At 41.3% G+C, this 22631-nt stretch overlaps 1 protein-coding gene across 1 annotated transcript in view; it reads right to left on the bottom strand.

The window, feature by feature from the left end:
• MRC1 (mannose receptor C-type 1) overlaps window positions 1–22631 on the bottom strand; it is a 172453-nt gene that overhangs the window by 141664 nt on the left and 8158 nt on the right. The window contains exons 2-3 of the mRNA XM_082452741.1: window positions 22391–22504; window positions 5398–21978 (exon numbers count right to left, since the gene is read on the bottom strand). Of these exons, the coding sequence (XP_082308867.1) occupies window positions 5398–5654 (257 nt within the window). The 5' untranslated portion in view covers window positions 5655–21978; window positions 22391–22504. The remainder of the gene's footprint in view (window positions 1–5397; window positions 21979–22390; window positions 22505–22631) is intronic.

Below are 22631 nucleotides of genomic sequence, written 5' to 3'. Positions count from 1 at the left end.
AGGCTCTTCTCATAATTAGAGACGCAAAAAGTCGTAAATTCCCTTTAAAATCAGAGGCAGACTGTCTTGTGAGAAATAGTGCCCTAGATGAACGCTAAGGTGCCTTCCAGCTGCAGAATGATGCCAACACTGAATTCTACAAGCAAGGGGAAGCGTAGAGTTTTAAAGGTGGAACTGACATGCAGACACCATTTTTCAAGAAGATTATGACTCTGTCAACAAGGACTGGGAGGGAATGAGGGGGACAGAGAGGCCAAAGGCAAGGACAGCAGCTGGTGAAGGCTGCCAGAGCACCGGCAGGTTAATAAAATGCTCTTCATGCCTCCTTTTGAACACAAGCGACCAGAACAAGGGATCTGACGCTGGACCTGAATAGGTGAAAAGTTGGGGAACTATGCCAGAACCTCAAGTGTACACCTCCAGGTGGCCCTGGAAATCGGCGCCTGACTGGGGAGAGGAAAACAGCCACGGAGGGCAAGGTCCTGAATGAAAGAGAAAGAGATGAAAGAGAAAGAACTCATGGAATCTGGCGACATTGCATATGCAGCAGAGAAAAGCAAAAGTGAATCCACTCACGCCGCTTTACTGGAGATGGTGGGACAAGCAGAGAAAGCCTGTAATCAAGGAGGAGAAAATGATCAGTCCTGAGTGTTTCAGAAGATGACAGACAGACTGAAAGAAAGGGGATGCTCTGGGAAGAGGTAACTGTTAAGCACCAGGGTTTAGTTCGTGGTAACTCGCCGATGACCTTCTCAGAGGTGCTGAGAAGAGCGAGCCCTCCCTCCTCGGGTTAGCCTGTCACTCCTGTGTGTCCCTGTGGACCATTCAGGGGCTCTGACCCCAGACACCCTGGGGTTGGTCTTGGCTCCCTACTCACTGGCTGGGTCGTCTTGTAACCTCTGTGCCCCAATTTCCTCACTTGTTAAATGCGCACTGTAAGTGTTCTTCTTCAAAAAGCTTAGAGAATTAACTAAAATAATACAGGCAATGTGTTTACAACGCTACTTGGTACATAGTAATTGTTCAGTCAGTATTTGCTCTTATTTTACTATGGTGACAGCTATAACTATTACTGCTGCTACTACCACTGCCACCTGAAACAAATCAACAGCAAATCTGGGGGCATATGTTAAGGATGTAAACAAGGTAAAATGTTCCAAAATGTTGGAGTCTTTCTAACTTAGCACTGTCCGGGATAGCCCTGACTTTCAAAGCAGTCTGGGAATCCCCAAAAGTCCTCCAGGATTATTTTGCCCCAAGGTACCCTCTCTGAGGAAATCTGCTTCAGTTTCCGGCTAGTTTGTCAATGTTTTCACCTATTCACTGATATCCCAGGCAAAGATTCCTCTTATTTACTGGGATATAAAATTTGGTGTGGATATAAATAGCTTTTCTTCGTTCCTCAAACCAGCTCCCTAGTCTATTATAAATTATGACAGGCAACCCTAAAAAGGAACAATCATTCCAAAAGAATGAGGAAGTGTTTAACAAGAATAAAGGAAAGAACACCGGATAAAAGTTCAGACTACTTTTGGTTTAGTGTGTGTCTTAAGCTCTCTGACATTGTTTCTTGCCTTATAAAATGGCAATTATATCCATTCCCTCAACTTTACAATGCAGGTCAAGCGAGAAAATGAAAAATAAAACACACACTGTAGAGAACAGACTTGTGGTTGCCGAGGAGGAGATGGGGGAGGGTAAGGGATGGACTGGGAGTTTGGGGTGAGCAGATGCAAACTATTACCTACAGAATGGATCAACAATGAGGTCCTACTGTAGAGCACAGGGAACTATATTCAGTATCCTGAGATAAACCATCATGGAAAAGAATATTAAAAAATGTATATATATATGTATAACTGAATCACTTCACCATGTGGCAGAAATTAACACACATGATAAATCAACTATACTTCAATTTAAAAAAAGTAAAAAATAAATAAAAGCATGTTATGTATATATGCAAAATACTTTATAAGATATTCATGATACCACTTTATTGACCCTCATTACTCTCAGAGGATAAAAGAGACCAACAAGATTCTCCAGATATGCAGAGTATCACTTATAACATAGAATTTTCTTCAGTTTTATCACTTTTATCATCACTTTTACCACTTCTCAGAGTCATTCTGAGGATTACCCCAGATCATGTTTTCAATGGAAACATGATTCACTCTTAGGTAACAACACTAATATTCACTGGGTCCTTACTATGTGCCAGGCACTGTGCTCGGAACTTTACATGCATAATCTTATTCAGTTTCTTAAAACAACCCAGTAAAGAAACTAGGTCGTCCCTGTTCTGCTCATGAGAAAACTAAAATTTAAAAAATTTAAAGAACTCACACACGGTCTCCCAATCAGGGTCAATGCTGGGATTTGAACTCAGGTCTGCAACTCTCAGCCATATTGTCAGGGCTTCACTAGCTGGCTGACTCACTCTCTCCTGAATACCAGCCTCACAGGGCCCATGACGCCAACGTGGACATACAGAGAGGTTCTCAAATAGGCCCATCAACAGTGTATCTGTGAATGCTAAGAATCTATGAAATCTCACATAAACAACTATTTATCTAAGTATTCTTCAAAAATAATTCATACTTTCAATCCCTACTTTCTATAGTAGCAATAATTTTTGCATCATCTTCATCTAGGAATCAGGTTATATGACACACGCATGCTATGTTACCACATATATTAAAATATCCTATACACGTTTTTGGGACTCATATATAACATCCAAATATACATCTTTAGGGGAAATGTATCCTAATGACACTAGAAGAATTGCATTTTTCTTGAAACACACTTAGCATTCAAAGTCAGAAAAAATACAGGAGCAGTTGCATAAGTTAGAAGAAACAGCACACAATAAGATCAGTCTGGGCTCACCAATCCCAGCTCCACCAGTTATAAGCTTTATCACTAGACAAAGTTAATCACATGTTCAAGTTTCCATTTCTTCATCTATAAAACAAGAATACTAGTGCATACCTACTAGGTTGTCATAAAGTTTAAGTTTAACAGTACGGAATGTGTAAGGCTCCTAGACTAGTACTCAGTAACAATTTCTTCTTTTCTAGCCAGTAAGAGATAATAATGGCTCATAAAAGAGGTCATGAGGGAACAGTTTCACAGTTTCACTGAAATCATAGATAACCTGTCCTCTATCAAAAACTATTTAGAACACTCATGGCCGGCCACACCCACAAATAGAAACAAAAGACTGGAAGAGGATTTCCCAAAAGAAATCACTGGAAGATGTAATTGTTGTGACAGCCGAAGACAACTTAGCACAAGGGGAGTAGCTGGACCAGATGTACAGACAAAAACAGCAAACAAACACAAACACAAACACTAGGGGGTAGAAATGAAAGACTACTCTCTTCCTTACTTTCAATTGCCCCCAGAGACTGGGACCTCATCCTTCAAAGAAGCAGTTTCGGGTAGTGGTTAGAAGTACCGATTACAGAATCAGATGGACCTAGGTCCAAAGTATAGTCCTTTCACTCACTTGTCAATTGACCGGGTAAGTTTCTTAACCTCTCTAATCATCAGTTTCGTCTTGGGAATAATAATGATAAGCTCATAAAAAATACATACTTCACAAGGTGGTATGGGATGAAATGAAATTCATACATAAATTTTATAGTACATAATAAGTGATCAGTAAAGAAGCAATTATAGCTTAATCACAATAACAATAATAGTATATTAATAATAGTAAGCAACATGGGAAGGTTTGCTGCCTGAATGATATTCAGACCTAAGGTCCTAGGGATTGAGCCAATGTAAAAAAACCTCAAAGAGCACCTTCCTGGGCATGACCAGCTTGCCACTGATTTACTCCTGTACTCATTTACACATTCCCCAGCCTGGCCAGGAGTCTTCAACAGTCGAAGCCACACCTAGCGGGTGTGAGGGGTGGAGGGCCCAGCTCAGCTTCAGACCCAACCCTTAGTTGATGCTGAGGATTTGGGTCAAGTGTTGGAAAACACCTAAACCCCATTGATGCTAGCCACATGATTTATTTTTGGAAACCTCACAGGAGCTCTGCCCTCGGGGAACTGAAAGTCCCCTGGTGAGATTGGGGGTGACACCCAGTGTCAGCACCTAAGGAGCCCTTCCTGCGCCCCACGCTTCATGCCTCCCCTGCCACACCCTCCCAATAGGATTTGTCACTATACTGCTGTGTCTATTACTTTTACATTTCTGCCTTTGCTTGGGTTAAAATTCCCGACTCCTTGCTTTTCAAATGTGTTCTATGTTGTCCAACTTTATTTTTCTTGGCCACACCGTGTGGCTTGTGGAATCTTAGTTCCCTGACCAGGGATCAAACCCAGGCCCCCTGCAGTGGAAGCACAGAGTCCTAACCACGGAATCGCCAGGGAAGTCCTATGTTGTTCAACTACTATGTTGCCACAACTACTGAGCCTGCACTCTAGAGCCTGCGAGCCACAACTACTGAGCCCATGTGCCACAGCTACTGAAGCCCATGCGCCTAGAGTCTGTGCTCCGCAACAAGAGAAGCCACCGCAATGAGAAGCCCACGCACCGCAACAAAGAGTAGCCCCTGCTCGCTGCAACTAGAGAAAGCCCGTGCGCAGCAACGAAGACCAATGCAGCCAAAAAAAAAAAAAAAAAAAATCAGTATGAAAGAAAAATTTAACTTATCAAAGAAAACAAAGAAATCCCAGATGGCAAGAACCAGATCTGAAGATTTAAAAGGAAAAATATATGAGGATCAGAGATTATATGTTCTCATTACCTTTACTTGGATCAATACAGTCATTAGTTAAACTGAGTTCAATCCATATTAAACCTTGATTTATTTAAAATATTTCTGTGTTATTATTTGAAGTACTTACCCCTCCCCTCACCAAGGTAATAGAATTTACCAACATAGCAAAGTATTATTTTTTTTAAATCTAAGTAAAGGAACCAATTTGCTTAAAAATCTCAGTTGGTTAATGCTCAAAGGATGCCTTAGAGCTACAAAATAATGCAATGTAAACATTTTAACATAGACATTGCTTTCAGTTTTACACAAAAGAAAAAATTCTATATTAGAACCTTACAATTATGATTTCTGTAAATTAACTGTGATAACTTTGTGCGGTTCAGTGTACAGAGGAATTAGTACAACAACAATTACTACTCAAGAGTATCAGAGATTCATGCTAACTCTTAGGAACACATGTCAGTAAAAAAATGACCCGATAAAAAATATGGAAGATACCATAATAGGAACACATTTATATAAAGTGATTATTACTTCTCCTTAATCTCACATTATGTACCTGTGTGCTACACTAACATCCTTACCCAGGGTACATGAGAAAATCTCTTTGAAAGCATCCCAGGGGTTCCCTGCTAAAGAATTCTTTTACTTACCATCCTTTGATTTTTTGGTAAAGGTGACGTTTCCTGTACAAGAGAACTTTCACGGGAACCCAAATCAAAAGAGTCACTGAAGATACGTAGGCGATGGAACAGGAAACAACCAGCCAATAACGCGTTTTGTCGGGTGTACCACCTGAGCTTTGGTAGGCGTCAGCAAACTGTTCCATTATCACCAGCGTGGGGACACAGAAAGCAGCAAGCTCAAGCAGCTCAAAAACCAGCAGCTTCACGAGCCTTCCGGAAGCCATCCTGGAAGGGGCGAGCGCCTGGGGCAAAGGCTCCCTCTCTGACTGCGAGCAGCATATGGGCACACAGACACTGAACTGGGATCAAGTTCCTTGTACTCGAATCACTAACCGGTGACTTTTTATTCTTTTATTGACCCTCATATGGTTCAGTGAACTTCCAACTTAACAACCGAGGTCTCTTAAAGAAACAGAGGAGTTGTGGAAGTGATCACTTAATGTGTTTGCACATCCGTTACTAGAAGTCAAATGAATTTCGGAATATGCTTTGGAGCATCGGTGAAAGCGGGGTCTTTTAATGTAGTCTTTATTGTGAATTTGAGCACAAAAAAACATTTATGTAATATTTAACACCTGTTAAGTAGAACCATTGCAATAATATAATTTTAGAGTTAAAGGGGAAGAAGAGACATAATCCAATCCCCTATTTTTATATCTAAGCAAATTCAGGCAAAGAGAAATACCCAAAATCTGAGACTTCATCTAGGAGAAGGACCCCTCATTTTTCTTCAAAGTGCTTGAAGAGGGAGTTTGGATTCACTTTGCCAGTTTCCTAACCAGACTTCTTCCTGCTACTTGAAATATTTATTTGTTCTTGCACATTAATTGCTATGCGACGCAGACCAGCATTATTTTTACTTTGCAGGTCAGGAAGCTAACATGGCGATAACGAGGAACCGGTTATCAGGATCGACACACGAAGAGTTATCTATATCCAGTCCAAAAGCAAATACTGAAAAGACAACAGAGGTCCCCGTGAATATCCCTCCTTTGCAAACCGCTTTGGAGCAGCCGCGACGAGAACCCTGCTGGGTGGGGGTGTGACAACGGACGAGGGGCAAAGGTTCCTGCCCTGAACACGCTCACGGTCCACGGAGGAAACAAACCTACGGGCAACGAAAAATTAACCGAGGTCAGAAGTACAGCCTAATGCCGCGGTACCCCAGAGAACTTCCTCTTTGGGCTGCGGGAAGGGGAGGGAAAGATGAGGAGGAGGCCCGAAGGTGGGTGTTGGGGTGTCAGTGACATTTCAGGCAGGCAAAGAAGCAAGGAGGGAGGAATGGTGGTGAGAGCCTGGTGTGTATGGCAGGACCCAGGGGAAAGTGATGCTAGAAAAATCGGCTGGGGTCAGAACTCCACGTCCCATGAAGGATTTGGGGCGTGTGTGTGCGCATGCGTGTCTGTGTCAAAAAGCATTTTCTGAACAGAGGAGTCACTGGAACACCTGGAAAGGAGGGGCGGTGCTGATGCGAAGGCAGGGCAGGAGTGGTATTAACCTAGAGACAGGGAAGCCACCTGGGCGCCACAGAGGAGCCTGATACATCAAGTGCAGGAGTGACGAGGAGAGTCCAGCACCCACACACGCTGACCCAGCCCCTCCTACCTGCTGGCTTTGTCAGATGCCACCCCACCTCACCACCCGACCCCTGCGTGCATTTCTCTCAGCTTCTCTCCCCCGAGGCCCTTCGCAGAAGGGACCCCAGGGCTGCCTGGCTCTCGGGATGCACCTAGGATTCTGGGGGCAGCCCCGAGGATTCACACCTCCTGCCTTCCCACTGCAGGATAATCAGACAGGCGGCTCCTCTAGCGGTCAAGTTACTCTCTCTGACCTCGGATCCACTGACGTGTAGCAGAAGCCCTCACAAATGAAAGACGAGACTTGGAAGAAGGACAGCAAGAATACGAAAGGATGGGGCAGAAAACCGTCTGAGCAGCGGTTCTGGTAAGACAACTATTTCTAATAGCATACCATTGACATCAATTCTCTGTATCATCCCTGACAAAATTTCTGTTTAAATGATACTAGATACAAACTAGATTTTAACCTCCTAACCCTCGGTCTTGAGTCATCTAGTGCTACAATGTATTATAATTTCTTCCACAAATTTTGTGTATTAATAGAAATTGTGATCTGAGCGTTTGAAGACAGGTGTCGAGTAAAAACAGTCTGGCTCTTACCTGGACTGTAATTCCATTTATTTCCATGTACGGGAATTTAAAACTGAGACTCACTTTATATTTCTCGCCTCTAATCTTCCTCCGGTTCCTATTCTCTCTTCACTTTTACCTTCAAAGATAAGACCAAGAGTGTTACATTCACGTGATGGGACCAGCTGTTCTCCACCACAGGGAACGCCCTGATACTAGCTGTGCTTTCCTTGAGTGGCAGGGAGTTTATGACTGTCGTCCTCTGCCCACAACGAGCCCAACTCCATGTAAAGGAAAGACTGATTGTGTTACCCTTGTAACATCATGGTAGATCATGGTAGAGGCTTAGTGAGTGACTTACGCTTTGGTAGGGAGATGACACAGACACACAGGTAGGACCTAAGAAGGTGTACGGAGTGAGCTGGACAGCCCTACCCTGCCCAGGCCTCCACCACCCTCCTCTAGCCACATCTGGACGAACAGGCACGGGGCCACAGAAGGTCCAGCCGTCTAAACGTGGCCTGGCATAACCTAGGCCAATCACTTTCTCACCCTTAGGAATTTGAACTAAAAAACGTGGAGAATTTGACAAGTGGAGTTAAAGGAGGCCATGATTTTGAGTCAGGATCAGAGCGGCTCAAACTGTATGTGCTAGAACCACCCCTGACATGTGGTCAAACTCAGTAATTAGCTGAATGAATGAGTGAGTGAGTGAATGAATGAATGAGTGAATGAATGAATGAACAAATGGAAGCCAAATGGTGAGGGAACAGGAGGTCAATCCAGAGAGTGAGCTGACTGGGACAGATGGATGGGGCGATGCAAGCACACAAAGAAAGACCAGTCCCCCAGCTGCTCGACTCTCCAGGTCACCTGTATTCTAACAAAACAGGGCCTTCATTCTTTGCAACCAAAGGGCTTGAGTATAAGACAAAAGAAAAGAAAAATGTGTTCATGAGCAGGGGCCAGACAGAAACAATATGTAAAACTACTGGATGATTCAGAGGAGAGGACTGAAAAAAAATCAAAGTCGAGTTGATTAGAGAAGGTGAATTTTGGCCTGTATTGATTTTTCTTTTCTTTTCTTTTCTTTTTTTTTTTGGTTTCACAGGGGAATTTTAAGAAACCTTTATTTTTAAAAAAATTTTTATTGGAGGATACTTGATTTACAATGTTGTGTTACTTTCTGCTGTACAGCAAAGTGAATCAGTTACGCATATACATACATCCACTCTTTTTTAGATTCTTTCCCATGATATCGCTTATATATGGAATCTAAAAAAAAAAATGGTACAAATGAACGTATGTATCGATTTTTCTATTGACTCAAAGCAAGATCTATATATTGTTACAGCAATCTTCTCCATATAGTATAATTATATTTTCTTTGAAAAATAATTTTAAGAATTTTCATGATGCAGTGAGGTGGGGAGAGGGGTGGGAGAGAGAAGAATTGGATGTTTGTTCTGAAATACTATAGTTGTAGATTTAAATGTAAATTTAAGATCCAGAAAGATAATCCACCAAACTGTTAAGAGTGCTATCCCTGGGGAATGGGTGAGTTGGGGCAGAGGGGGTTTTTGTGTTTTTTTAAAATTAATATTTGCATAGTTGTAATATTTCACAAGCATAAAAATTAGAAAATAATTTTAGACTAATAAAAGTCAATTGAACAAAGAAATTCCAGCTTAATAAAAATGTTGTGCTCTTTTATAATCTTCCCTCCACAAATTTGTTTTCCCTCACTTCCAAGCAGAAGCAAAATGAACAAATTTCACTCCCACTTATCCCTGCAGTGGCTGTACTGAACAGCAGTGAAATAGCCAAGAGGCAAGCAGGAGATGGGGGAATGCCCTGAAGAACTGTTTCCTTGCTGGGCAGTTAGGGTTGTATTTGAATGTCTTCTCCTGACCTCAAAGGAGAGTGTGAATAAGTGTAGTCTTCACCCTTCAGCCCCAGATTAAGGGTTTTAGCTTCTGTGAAACCTTTCCTTACTCTCCTTCTCCAAGTAGAAGCGAGTATTTCCTCCTGTATGTAAAACAGCTTTCAAATACTACCACTGAAGCACTTGTCTCCCTACAATGTTTGCACACTGGTTTCCCTACAAAACCGCAAGCTCCTTGAAGGCAGAGAACGTCTGCTTTCATCCTTGTACCATCATTTCTCAGCACAATGCCTGGCACATAATAGGCCCTTAGTACATACTTGGGAAAGGAAGGAATGAACAGATGAAAGGTAAGAGAAGTGGTGGGCAGCAGGGAGAACGTGCGAGGCTGTGAAAATGGCTAACTCGTCTTTTATTCCAAGAGAATGCAGTTCCTACACTGACCCTTCAGAAGGAGAAGTCATGTACTACCTGTCCCAATACAATCTGTTCACTCAGCTCATGAGTTTCAATGTCCTTGAGTGGTCCCAATGACAGCCGCCATGTCTCCTTCCTAGATAGCCATGGCTCCAAGGACAAAGCCCCTGGGGATTGCAGAGCTTGTTAATCTCATGATGCGTGTTCGGAAAAGACTATGCCCCTTGCAAGCATTCACAAAGACTTTATAGGTCCCAATGTTACAATGCCTTTCCCAACATTTTCCAACCCACATGCCCTCAAGAATGCATATCCATGATGGATTTGCATCGTTAATGAAGGAGGTTGGAGAGGACTGTCTGGTAATTGTCTGGTCCGAGGCACAGCCTTTAATCATTTCAGGGTCCTCAGTCCTTTCAAAGTATCATTTGTCTAAATTTTCCAGAACAGATTGGGAGGCAGGGAAGTTTCCTTCATGAGGGATAGAGTAACCAGCAAGTTTACCAAAGAAAAAGCAAGCCATGATGCCAGCATTAAGCTACTGGGGAAAAAATAATGCCACACCCCTGACTCGGAGACAAAGACAAAGGGATACAAGAGAGGGTTTACGATCACCTACCCCTTCAGCAGGGACCAGTTTATGCCAATCCTGATTCTTTCCCTTCTAAGTCCCCTGATGAGTCCGCCATGCAATTGCACTGCCAGTAATTAGAAGGACACGGAGGGGGACATTTTCAAACCACCCAAACTCTTTACTTGGATTTTTGTCCAAGACTGATCTGAAGAACTCTGTCCCTGGGTCTGCTCTTTAAGGCTGGCTTTAACAACTTCCTGGTAGGAAACAGATTTGGTTTTCTGAAGCTGGGTCTGTGGTGGAAAGACTGAGTCTTGTGGTTAGAACTCACTTCCACACAGGAGTGTTGATGCAGTGTTTTTTATTTTAGTAAGCAGAAGATATCATGCTGTCCAGGGTAGCACCTGTTCTCCACACTTCCAACTGTCATTTCCTTCCTGCAGGCAGGAAGCCAAAAGTTGAAAGTCTCTTAAATTGTTTGTAAGATCATTTGTAATCTCAAGTTTTGCTCATTGTTTTCGGCATTTCATTCTGTGAAACAAAATGTACAAACTGCCAGGAATGTTCTGGCATATCCGTGGCTTGTTTCCTGTGATCATGTGGTGTTGATACGCAAAAAGGCAGGATCTGGTGGCAGTGAAACTGCTCTCGGGATCAAGCTGGATCTACGAAGAGCCCAGGGAAGAGGCAAAAGTGTGTCCCTATGCCAAATTTACTGATTATTTATCATTTCCAAAGAGTATTTCCAAAATACATTACTGATCCTCATAAGACGATGTCATCAAATAAATCACCTGAAGTAAACTCAGTAAGATTATGTTACCATGTGATATAAGCCCCTTTACTAATGTTATGCTGTCATAGTCCAGACTATACAAATTCATATTATAGGGAAAGGATTAATTTCATCTCTCTGGCTATTTATAAATAAACAACTTTGTAAGAACAAAGATGACAGCGTATTCACTCTTGTAACCCTTTTAATATCTGGTATCTAGTGACTTTATTCTTCAAATTAACAAATTGTATAGAATGTCCTTACTTTTTTTTTTTAAATGAATTTATTTATTTATTTTTGGCTTCGTTGGGTCTTTGTTGCTGCACGCGGGCTTTCTCTAGTTGCGGTGAGCGGGGGCTGCTCTTCATTGCAGTGCACGGGCTTCTCATTGCAGCGGAGCACAGGCTCTAGGCATGCGGGCTTCAGTAGTTATGGTGTGTGGGATCAGTAGTTGTGGCGCACAGGCTTAGTTGCTCCGCAGCATGTGGGATCTTCCCGGACCAGGGCTTGAACCTGTGTCCCCTGCGTTGGCAGGCAGGTTCTTAACCACTGCGCCACCAGGGAAACCCTAGAATGTCCTTACTTTTTAAAAGTAATGGTGCTCTCTTGTAAAATGTTTTCTATCATAATCGTCCAGATCTCAAAACAGCAAGAAAGCAGGAAGGAAAGGAAGAACTAAAACTTCCCACTCCTGGTATATAAACATCACACAAATTGTGTGGAGTGGTATATAAATGGGACCTAAGTATTAGAAATAGAATATTAAAGAGGGGCAGGAAGTCACTTCATTCTTTACAATAATTCTCAGCTTTTATTTTTTAAGGGACTACAGTAATCTAGTTGACCTTTGAGTATTCCAAAGTGACAAATTTAAGCAAAGAAATAAAATCCATTTGAGTGTAGATGCAGCCCTAATTAATTACCGTATATTCATCCCAAAGTTCACAAGAATGATTTAACCTAAATTTCCCAAATCTTCATGGTTAAGGATATGATGGTAAGTTTGCAGCGCTCCAATTGTTCCTTACTTAAGATAAAATAACTTGAGAACAATGTTAGTAGATATACCCATATCTTCAGAAAGTATGCAGAAGTGACGATTATCTAGTTATTTTGGTTAATCTAGCTAGATCAAAATCTCTAAGTGGTTGGCCTAAATGCAATGTTCCCTAACTCCACTGCACGGTGCAGGTTTGTTTTGGTTTGTTTTAAGGGGATAGTTTTAAAGATATTGTGGGTTTGGAATCTTCTAACCTAAATTACCATTTAGACTATAAATGTACATAATTAATATGTCTTCTTGGACTATTTAGTTTGATAAACATTTAATGAAGTAAGTCAGCTGATCTCTTCACTGTCAAAAGCCCCCCATTGGCTTCCCATCTCATTTAGAGTAAAAGCCCAAGGCTTTACCAGAATTTTCAAGGCCCTACCACTCAGCACATTTCTCTCTGACTTCATTTCCCATTACTCTCTCTCAATATTCTTCAAACACACCAGGCATCAAGGCTTCCCCCAGCCTTCCTCCTTGCTGTTGTCTCCTACAGAAGACAAAGAGCCAACTACCTCACTTTCTTTAGGCCTTTACTTAAATGACACTTTCTCAGCGAGACTGCTTATCCAAAATTCCAATATTCTCCCTCTTCAATTTCTTATCCTTCTCCCTACTTTTTCTTTTTACTTATTAATAGCATAATGTTTATTTGACTTATTTATTACGTTAATTGTCTGTTCCCCCAACTAGAAGGGTAGGGCAGGAATTTTTACCAATTTTGCTCTCTGTTATATACTCATACTAGGCTAGTGCTTAGCACATAGTAAGATCTCAATAATTATTCGTTGAATGAGTGACAGAATGAATTCACAAATGAACTGAGTGGACTCTCTATGCTAGCTACTATGCTAATGCAAGGGTACAAAGATGACCAAGACATGATGCCCTCTGCCCTTACAGGCTTACGGTCTGGTTGAAGAGACGGATAGGGCCATGAATCATTTCAGTACAAGTGCAATGAGAGATGCGTGTCCGAGTCATCTCCAGTGCAGAGAGGAAGAGGACATGGTCAACCCAGAGGTTCAGGTAAAGTTTCCTGAATAAAAGCAGGCACATTCTCGAGCTCAAGAAACTAGTCTAGCTAGAGAAATAGAATGCTCCTTCAAAGAAAGGTCTTAATGGAATAGACTCTTAAGTCTGCTCCAAGGTGTGACATCTGCAAGATGGCGGAATGGGAAGTCCCCAGCCCTAGTCTCCCAACAGAAACACCAGTTTAGCAACTATCCATGGACAAGAATGCCTTTGTGAGAATTCCAGAGCCCAGGGAAGAGGCTACAGCACCCCAGTAGAGCATGAAAACTAAGAAAGATCACATTTAAAAGGAATGTTCTTATAAGAACTGTTCTTATAAGAAGAACAGTTTCACTTTGTCTGCATTGCCCCCCAATGCCCCCCAAGCCGGCACATCAGCACCGAGAAGGATCCCCTTTGGCCCATTTCTCTAGTGGAGAAAAGAGAGACCAAGGTGCATATCCAACGTTCCCAGCGTTTCAGGGCACTCCTCAAGAGGCCCACTTCTGTCTCACCTCATGCAGAAAGCTGAAGAAACTGGCACAGCTAGACCACCTGGAGACGGTTAAGAAGTTAACAAGAGGTCGGGGTTTTCAGTGGCTAGTGCACACAGATCTCAGAGACGGCATCGCAGCCACACAGACAACCCCACCTGACCACAGAGCTCCGCCAGCCGGCCCCACTCAACTAGCCAGTCCTGCCCAATCACAAACCCCACAAGCACTTTTGAACTACAGACCCCAAGGACCCTGGAAGTGAACCCCCCCTGCCTGTGGATGCCACCAAAATCCAGAATCCCAGGATCCCAGGCCAGGCTGAGTCATACTGATGAAGTCCTGTCCCTTTTGGAGCCAGCCTGTTGAGACGGTCTTGAAATTCACAGACACCAACAAAGGAAACAAACATCACAAGGAATCAGGGAAACATAACACCACCAAAGGAAACATTTACTTCTAGTTACTGACCCTAAAGAAATGGAGTTCCACAAACTGACAAAGAATTCAAACTAATCATCTTAAAAAGCCCAATGGACTACAAGAGAACACAGATAAACAACTAAGCAAAATCAGGAAAACACAGGAACCAAATGGAATGGACTAACGTCAGCAAGATGGCAGTATTAGAATCTCCAGTGCCCATCCTTTCCCAGAAACATCCGCTGGAACAACTGTCCACATGTAAAAATACCTTCAGAAGAGCTAAGAGTTCCAGGTGAGGGATTACAGCACCTGGATGGAGCACAGAAATAAGAAAAGAGCCACTGAAGACGGCAGGAAAGATAATCACATTATGTGACGTTATCCAAACTTGGGCAGCCCCCTGGGGAAACAGACACCCTTCCCGTGGCAGGAGAATGAAGTGGGCACCCAGCTTCACTGCAGACCCCAGCACTGCCAGCTTCCACAGCCCCAGGTGGCTCCTGTGGCGTCAGGCTTCCGCTGGGCTCCTGTAAACCCAGGATCCCAGCCCATCCCAGCACTGGCACCAGACTGGCCCCCATGAACCCAGGCTCCCAGCCGGGCCCAGTGCCAGGTCTGCTATCACAGACCCAGGCTCCCAACCCACCCCAGCACCACGTTAGCTCCATGAAGCCAGGTGCCCAGCCTAGCAGCAAGCCAGCACTTGCAGACCCAGACACTGGGCTCACCCCAGGTTCACAGCACTTAGCTGGCTCTGTGGAGCCAGGATCCAGGCTTGACCACAAGGACTCAGGCACCAAGCCTGCCCATCTGCTGACCCAGGCACCAGAGCTGCCAGCCCAGGGTCCTCATCAGCAAGGCCAACCGCAGACACCACCAGATGGGTCACCTGGAATGTCTCACTAGCAGCTTTCCCTGCTGAAGCCAATCTGTAAAGACCGGAAGAGGTGCCTACTTCCTCAAATGCACAGAAACCAACACAAAGCCACAGGATCACTAATAATCAAGGTAACATGATTAGCTCCAGTGACTGACCCTAAAGATAGGGAGCTCTATGAACTGTCTCACAAAGAATTCAAAATAACCCTCTTAAAGCAGGGACAACTAAAGGACACTAGGAAAACAGTGCATGAACAATATAAGAAGTTCAACAAAGAAACAGAAACTATTAAAAAAAAATCCTAGAGTTGAAGAATAAAATGAACTGAATAACTCAATAGAGAGCTTTGATAGCAGACTTGACCACACAATAGAAAAAATTAGTAAACTAGAATTTAGATCATTTGAAATCCTTCAGTCAGAGCAGCATAAGAAAAAAGAATGAAAAAGAGTGAACAAATCCTCCAAGAACTGTGGGACACCATTGAGAGAAACGATCTACACATTATTGGAGTCCCAGAAGAAAAGAGGGAGAAATGGCAGAAAGCTCATTAAAAGAAATAATGGCTGAGAACTTCTCAATCTGGAGGGAGATTTGGACACCCAAGTTCATGAAGCTAACAGGTCATCCCGAAATTTCAATTCAAAAAGATTTTCTCCAAGATACATTATAATAAGACAGCCTAAAATCAAAGACAAAGAGACAATTAAAAAAAAAAAAAGATAAATAAATTCCTCACATATAAGGGGCCCACATAAGTCCATCAGCAAATTTCTCAGCAGAAACCTTGCCGGCCAAGAGAGGGTCAGATGATATATTCAGTGTGTTGGGGAAAGAAACAAACAAACAAACAAAAAAACCCTGCCAAACAAGAACACTTTACCCAACAAAGTTGTCTTTCAGAAATGAAGGAAAGATCAAGACTTCCTCAAAAAACAAAATCTGAAAGATTTCATCACCATTAGATCTGCCCTATAAGAAATACTAAAAGTAGTTCTTCCAAGTTTTTTTTTCATCAAGGAAAGGATGCTAATCAGCAACTTGAAAACATGAAAATATAAAACACTGGTAAAGTATATAATCCAATTTGAAATACTCTTAATACTGTAATATGGTAGTGTGTTAATCATTTTTGCTAGTATAAAGGTTAAAGCATAAGAGTATTAAAAAGACAGAGAATTCCCTGGCAGTTCAGTGGTTAGGATGCTGCGCTTTCACTGCCATGGCCCGGGTTTGATCCCTGGTCAGGAACTAAGATCCGCAAGCTGCACGGCACAGCCAAAAAAAAAAAAACCAAAAAAAAATTGTAGACACAATAATTTGTTAATGTATATACAATATTAAAAGAGATAAACAGTGACATCAAAAACATAAAGTGGGGGGAAGTAAAAGGGTAGAATTTCTATAAGTCATCAAACTTATCAGCTTAAAATAGACTTTTATATTTTTAAGATGTTTTACCTCATGGTAACCACAAAGCAAAATCTAACAGTAGATACAAAAAAGATAAAGAAGAGGGAAATCAAAGCATACCACTATGGAAAATCATCAGTTCACAAAGAAATACATCAAGACATATCATGACAGCAAAACAATAATAGTAGGAGACTATGATACTGCATTTTCAACAATGGATGTATCTTTCAGATGGCAGATGAATAATTAAACAGCAGACCTGCACAACACTATAAACCAATTTGACTTAACAGCATATACAGAATATTCCAAACCAAGAGCAGTGGAATATATACTCTTTTCAAGCATACATGGAACATTTTCTGGGATAGATCACATGCTAAGTCACAAAACAAGTCACTGCAAATTTAAGAAGACTGAAATCTTTTTTACTTTATTTTATTGCATTCTTCCATGAAATAAAACTAGAAATCAATAACAAAAGGAAATCAGGAAAACACACAAATACATGGAAATTAACTCTTGAACAACCACTAGGTCAAAGAAGAAGTCAAAAGGGAAATTTAAAAATATCTTGATACAAATGAAAAAAAAGAACAGAATATACCAAAGCTTAGGGGATACAGCAAAAGCAGTACTGAGAAGGAAGCTTTTAGTGACAAACACCTACATTAAGAAAGAAGAAAGATCTCATACAACCTAACTTTATACCTCAAGTAAATAGAAGAACAAACTAAGCTCAAAATTAGCATAAAGAAGGAGATAATAAGGACTAGAGCAGAAACTGATGAAATGAAATAAAGAATAGAAAACAATACAAAAAACAGATAAAACTAAGTTCGTTTTTTGAAAAGATAAACATATCAACAAACCATCAGCTGAAATAACTGAAAAAAAGGAGAGAAGACTCAAAATCAGAAATAAAAGAGGAGGCATTACAACTGATGTCACAGAAATTTAAAAAAAAAAATAAGGGACTACTATGAACAATTATATATCAACAAGTTGGATAACTTAGAAGAAACGTTAAAAACTACCACAACTGAGTCAAGAAGAAATAGAAAGACTGAACAGATCAATAACAAATAATGAGATTGGATCAATAATCAAGAATCTCCCAACAACTGAAAAAAAGCCCAGGACCAGACAGCTTCATAGGTAAATTCTATCATCAAGATTTAAGAAGAATTAGTAACAGTCCTTCTCAAACTCTTCTAAAAATAGAAGAGAGAACACATCCAAACTCCTTTTATTAGGCCAGCATCATCTTAATAGGAGAGCCAGACAAAAACACCACAAGAGAAAAACAAAAAACTACAGGCTAATATTCCTGATGAACATGGATATAAAAAGTCCTCAACAAAATATTAGCAAACTTAATTCAACAGCACATTAAAAGGATCATAAACCATGACCAAGTGGGACTTATCCCGAGGGTGTAAGGATGGTTCAACATATGCAAATCAATGAGACAACATCACATTAACAGAATGAAGGACCAAAAAATCATGTGATTATTTCAATACATGCAGAAAAAAGTATTTGACAATATTCAGCGCTTTTTCATGGCACTCTAAAAATTATATCAAGTATAGAAGAACTTACTTCAACACAATAGAGGCTATTATATATGAAAAGCCCACAGCTAACATCATACTCAATGTGAAAAAGCAAAATTTTTCCTCTAAAATTTGGAACAAGACAACACCTGTTGAGATGTCTATTACCCAAAAAAAAAAAAAAAAAAGAGTAAGTGTTGGCGAGGAGAGACATTGAAAAATTGGAATTTTTGTTGTACACCGTTGGTGGGAATGTAAGATGGTATAGCTGCTATGGAAAATAGTATGGGGCATCCTCAAAATATTAAAAATACATCTACCAGATGATCCAGCAATCCCACTTCTGGGATGGAACTGAAATCAGGATCTTGAAGAGGCATCTTCACTCCTGCATTCACTGCAGCCTTATTCGTAACAGCCAAGAAATGAAAATAACCCAAATGTCCACTAGCAAGAATGGATATGGAAATCGTGGTATATACATACAACGGAATATTATTCTGCCTTAAAAAAATGAAGGAAACCCTACTCTTTGCAACAACACTGAAGACATGATAAGTGAAATAAGTCAGTCACAGAAGGACAAATGTCGTGTGATTCCTTTTATGTGAGGCATCTAATATAGCCAGACACATAGAAGTAGACAATATAATGGTGGTACCAGGAGATGGAGAAATGGGAAGTTGTTGTTCAATGGGCATAAAGCTAGTTATACGAGATGGGTAAGTTCCAGAGATGGGCTCTAAAACGTTGTGCCAGTAGTTAATAATAAAGTATTATGCACTTAAAAGTTTAAGAGGGTAAATCTCACATTAAGTGTTTTTACCACAAAAACAAAACCAAGGGACACAAGGACAACTTGGAGATGATGGATATAGTTATCACCTTGATTGTGGTGATGGTAACATGAGTATATACATACGTCCAAACTCACAAAAGGGTGTACGTTAATTACGTGGGGTTTTTTGTGTACCGATTATTACCACAATAAAATTGAAGAAAAAATTTTGCTCCAGAACAGAAATGACTAAAGCCTGTACCTAACTCCCCAGTTGCAATATTAGCCCTTATCTCTTCTTATAGTACTGAATGCCTTACTAAATTCTACCTCGTGCTGTAGTTTTAAATGTACATGTTTTCTTTCCTTACACATTCATGACCTCCTTTAAGGCAGTGACAGGATCTTGTTGTGTTGTAGGGACCCCAATGCCACCCGCAGTTCTGATGATTCACTAGGAGGCCTCTCGGAGCTCAGCATACTGTACCCATGGCCGTAATTTATTGCACTGAAAGGACTTGAAGCAAAACCAGCAAGGGGAAAAGGCACGTAGGGGGACGTCCAGGGAAACCAGGTACAAGCTTCTGAGAGTCCTCGGTCCAGAGTCACACAGGACGAGTTTAATTCCCCCAGCAACAAGCTGTGACAACACATGTGAAATGTTGCCAACCAGGAAAGCTCTCTAGACTCAGTGCCTGGGGTTTTTACTGGGGCTGATCATGTAGGTACTCTCTACCTGACATGTCCCCAAATTCCAGACTCCCAGAAGGAAAGCAGGTGTTCAGCATAAACCACATCATTTGTGCAAATAGTTTAGGCCCAGTGAGCCACTCTTATCTGTTGTGAGAATGGTGGTAACCCTCCTCAAATCCAAGTTCCCAAATGCCAGCCAAGGGCCAACCTTGGAAACAGGACTTTCAAAAAAATGGCAGTCAGGCCCGCTATGCCAATTTTTTTTCTGTCCACTTAGTAGCTGTTAGAACCCGCTGGTGCTCAAACATCTGCTGAATTCCATCTTCAACTTTACACTATTGTTAAAATGAGATGATGGGAAATAAGTAAATGAAAATTTCATATATACAAAGAACTATGTTTACATTTTAAAACTCTGCATGTGTTTTTAAAAACTTTGTCTTGCCACTCAACATGAGTTTTGTTTTTTTTTCCCCTATATTATTTAAGTTTGGATAAACCAATTTTACATAAACAGCTAGCTAATCATTATAATAAATATAGAAGTGAACACAATGTAGTGGTTAAATCACCATCACAGAGGTAATGGCCCAGATATGATTTCTATTTTTAATATCTATTTGGGATCTGACCTAAGGTATTGGAATTAGTCTATAGACCTTCCTCTGTAATGATAACAATACTTTGAACTTATATTACAGTCAGTAGTAAACGGCTAAGTTGATTCAGACTAGCAACAAACCTATTAGTCTCAATAATAAAAAGAAAACTTTGAGTGACTTGACAGCTCTGCTGGTAGAATCCAGGCCTGGTGATGCCAAAGGATGTTTTGGTAAAAGACTGGAGAAGCCTGACCTGAGCCTTCATGCTTCACCACGGTGCTGCCAGAATACCTTTCCCTGTGGTACACCATGGCCCTAAAATTATGCTCAAAATAAAAGGCTTGTCTTTGAGTCTAGAAAAAAGTGGCTTAACAGGTCAACGCAATCTCCTTTACCATTTTTTTTTTTTCCTAGAAGATCCCAATGATGCAAAATATGAAATCCTGCCTAGATCATTTCCTCAATAGACTGTATTCTGTAGTATGAAGAACTCACATAGGCTGTACAGAAACCATACGGGTTCTTTGATTTCAATTTTTCCATTATGGTCAAGAACATAATCTATAAAATCTGTTCATCTTCACACCTCCTGAGTTATGATGGAAATAATGGGGCAAAAGGGTCCATCAGTGGGGTGGGCCGAGGTTAGGGGAAGCCTCGATATCTAGACTGAGGAGTTTTAAACTGATTCTATAGGACAGGGGTTCATAAAATAGCCTATATAGATGGACTCTAAATATCTATGAGGGACTTCCCTGGCGGTCCAGTGGTTAAGACTTCGCCTTCCAATGCAGGGGGTGCGGGTTCGATCCCTGTTCAGGGAGCTAAGATCCCACATGCCTCGCGGCCAAAAAACCAAAACATAAAACAGAAGCAATATTGTAACAAATTCAATAAAGACTTTAAAAAAAATAGTCCACATCAAATAAATAAATAAATAAAAATAAATCTCTCTGAAGCACCTGAAATTATATGTAACACTCTAGGTGGGAGAATTTTTCTGGGGAGAAGACCCATAGCTTTCTTCACCTTTTCAAAGGTGACTGTGTCCCCAGAATGTTTGTGAAAGCTCAGGCCAAGTGTATAAGGAAACTTAGGCCAGAAGAAGAAGGCTGCATATTGTCAGCATTTTCCAAACCAGTGTGACCACAAGGATTGCTTGGGGCACTTGTTAAATTGCATCTAATTCTCTTCTCCAGGAAATTAAAACTGAACCATTTAAAAAATCTTGATGCACATTTTGATTCATTGCTTATATCTCAAAGCAATGAATCAAGAAGGCAATAGTTAATCCCCAGTATAGCATGTCAGAAAATGATCTATAACATGCCTATCCTTCAGATTCTGTGGAGACACATCCATTGCTGCTCCTTTGTTGGGCAAATCCAGAATATTCCACATATTAAGTAAATCATAATTCTAAAAATCAATGCTTTTCAGATGTCATGAAAAACAACAAATCAGAAATTGACGGCTCTGTCACATTCTTTCCCACATAACCTGTGTGAATCCTAATCTTTCAGTTAAGTGTCTGGATTCAATCTCAGCAGCACCACCTACTGATAATTTATTTTATTTATTTTTGGCTACATTGGGTCTTCGTTGCTGCGTGTGGGCTTTTTCTAGTTGCAGCAAGCAGGGGGAGCGGGGGCTACTCTTCGTTGCGGTGTGCAGGCTTCTCATTGCGGTGGCTTCTCTTGTTGCGAAGCACGGGCTCTAGGCACGTGGGCTTCAGCAGTTGTGGCTCACAGGCTCAGTAGTTGTGGCTCGCGGGCTTAGTTGTTCCACAGCATGTGGGATCTTCCCGGACCAGGGCTCGAACCCGTGTCCCCTGCGTTGGCAGGTGGATTCTTAAACCATTGTGCCACCAGGGAAGCCCCACCTACTGATAATTTAAATTCAGTACTTTATGTAAACTCTTAGCAATATGAATATTAAACGATTAACTGGAAAACACCTAGAACATGTTTGGCTTTTCATAAAATATGTGATAATATAATTGATAGAGGAAAATTTTTAATATTTTTGCAAGCAGTGAATCAAATTGCTTTCAATGACAATGCACGCTTCAATCATGCTATAGATCGAATGCCTACGTCCCCGCAAAATTCATGTTGAAATTCGAAGCCCCAGTGTGATGGTGTCTGGAGGTGGGGTCTTTGGGAGGCGATTAGGTCATGAGAGCAGAGCTCTCATGAATGGGATTAGTGCCCTTATAAGAGAGACCCCAAGGAGCTGCCTACCTCCTTCCTTCTGCCGTTAGAGGTTATAGTGAGAAGACAGCTATGAACCAGGAAGCAGGCCCTCACAAACTGAATCTGCCAGCGTCTTGACCTTGGACTTCCCAGCTTCCAGAACTGTGAGAAATAAATTTCTGTTACTTATAAGGCACCCGGTCTACGGCATTCTGTGATAGCAGCCTGAATGGACTAAGACACATCCAGATATGTTTCTCCCATGCTGGCTGCTCTCCATTTGTCCCCC

The sequence above is a fragment of the Balaenoptera physalus genome (assembly GCF_965194825.1).
Source record: "Balaenoptera physalus genome assembly, chromosome: 2".
Taxonomy (NCBI): domain Eukaryota; kingdom Metazoa; phylum Chordata; class Mammalia; order Artiodactyla; family Balaenopteridae; genus Balaenoptera; species Balaenoptera physalus.
The sequence above is the reverse complement of the archived record's forward strand: the minus strand, read 5'-3'. Positions and strand labels throughout refer to the sequence as shown.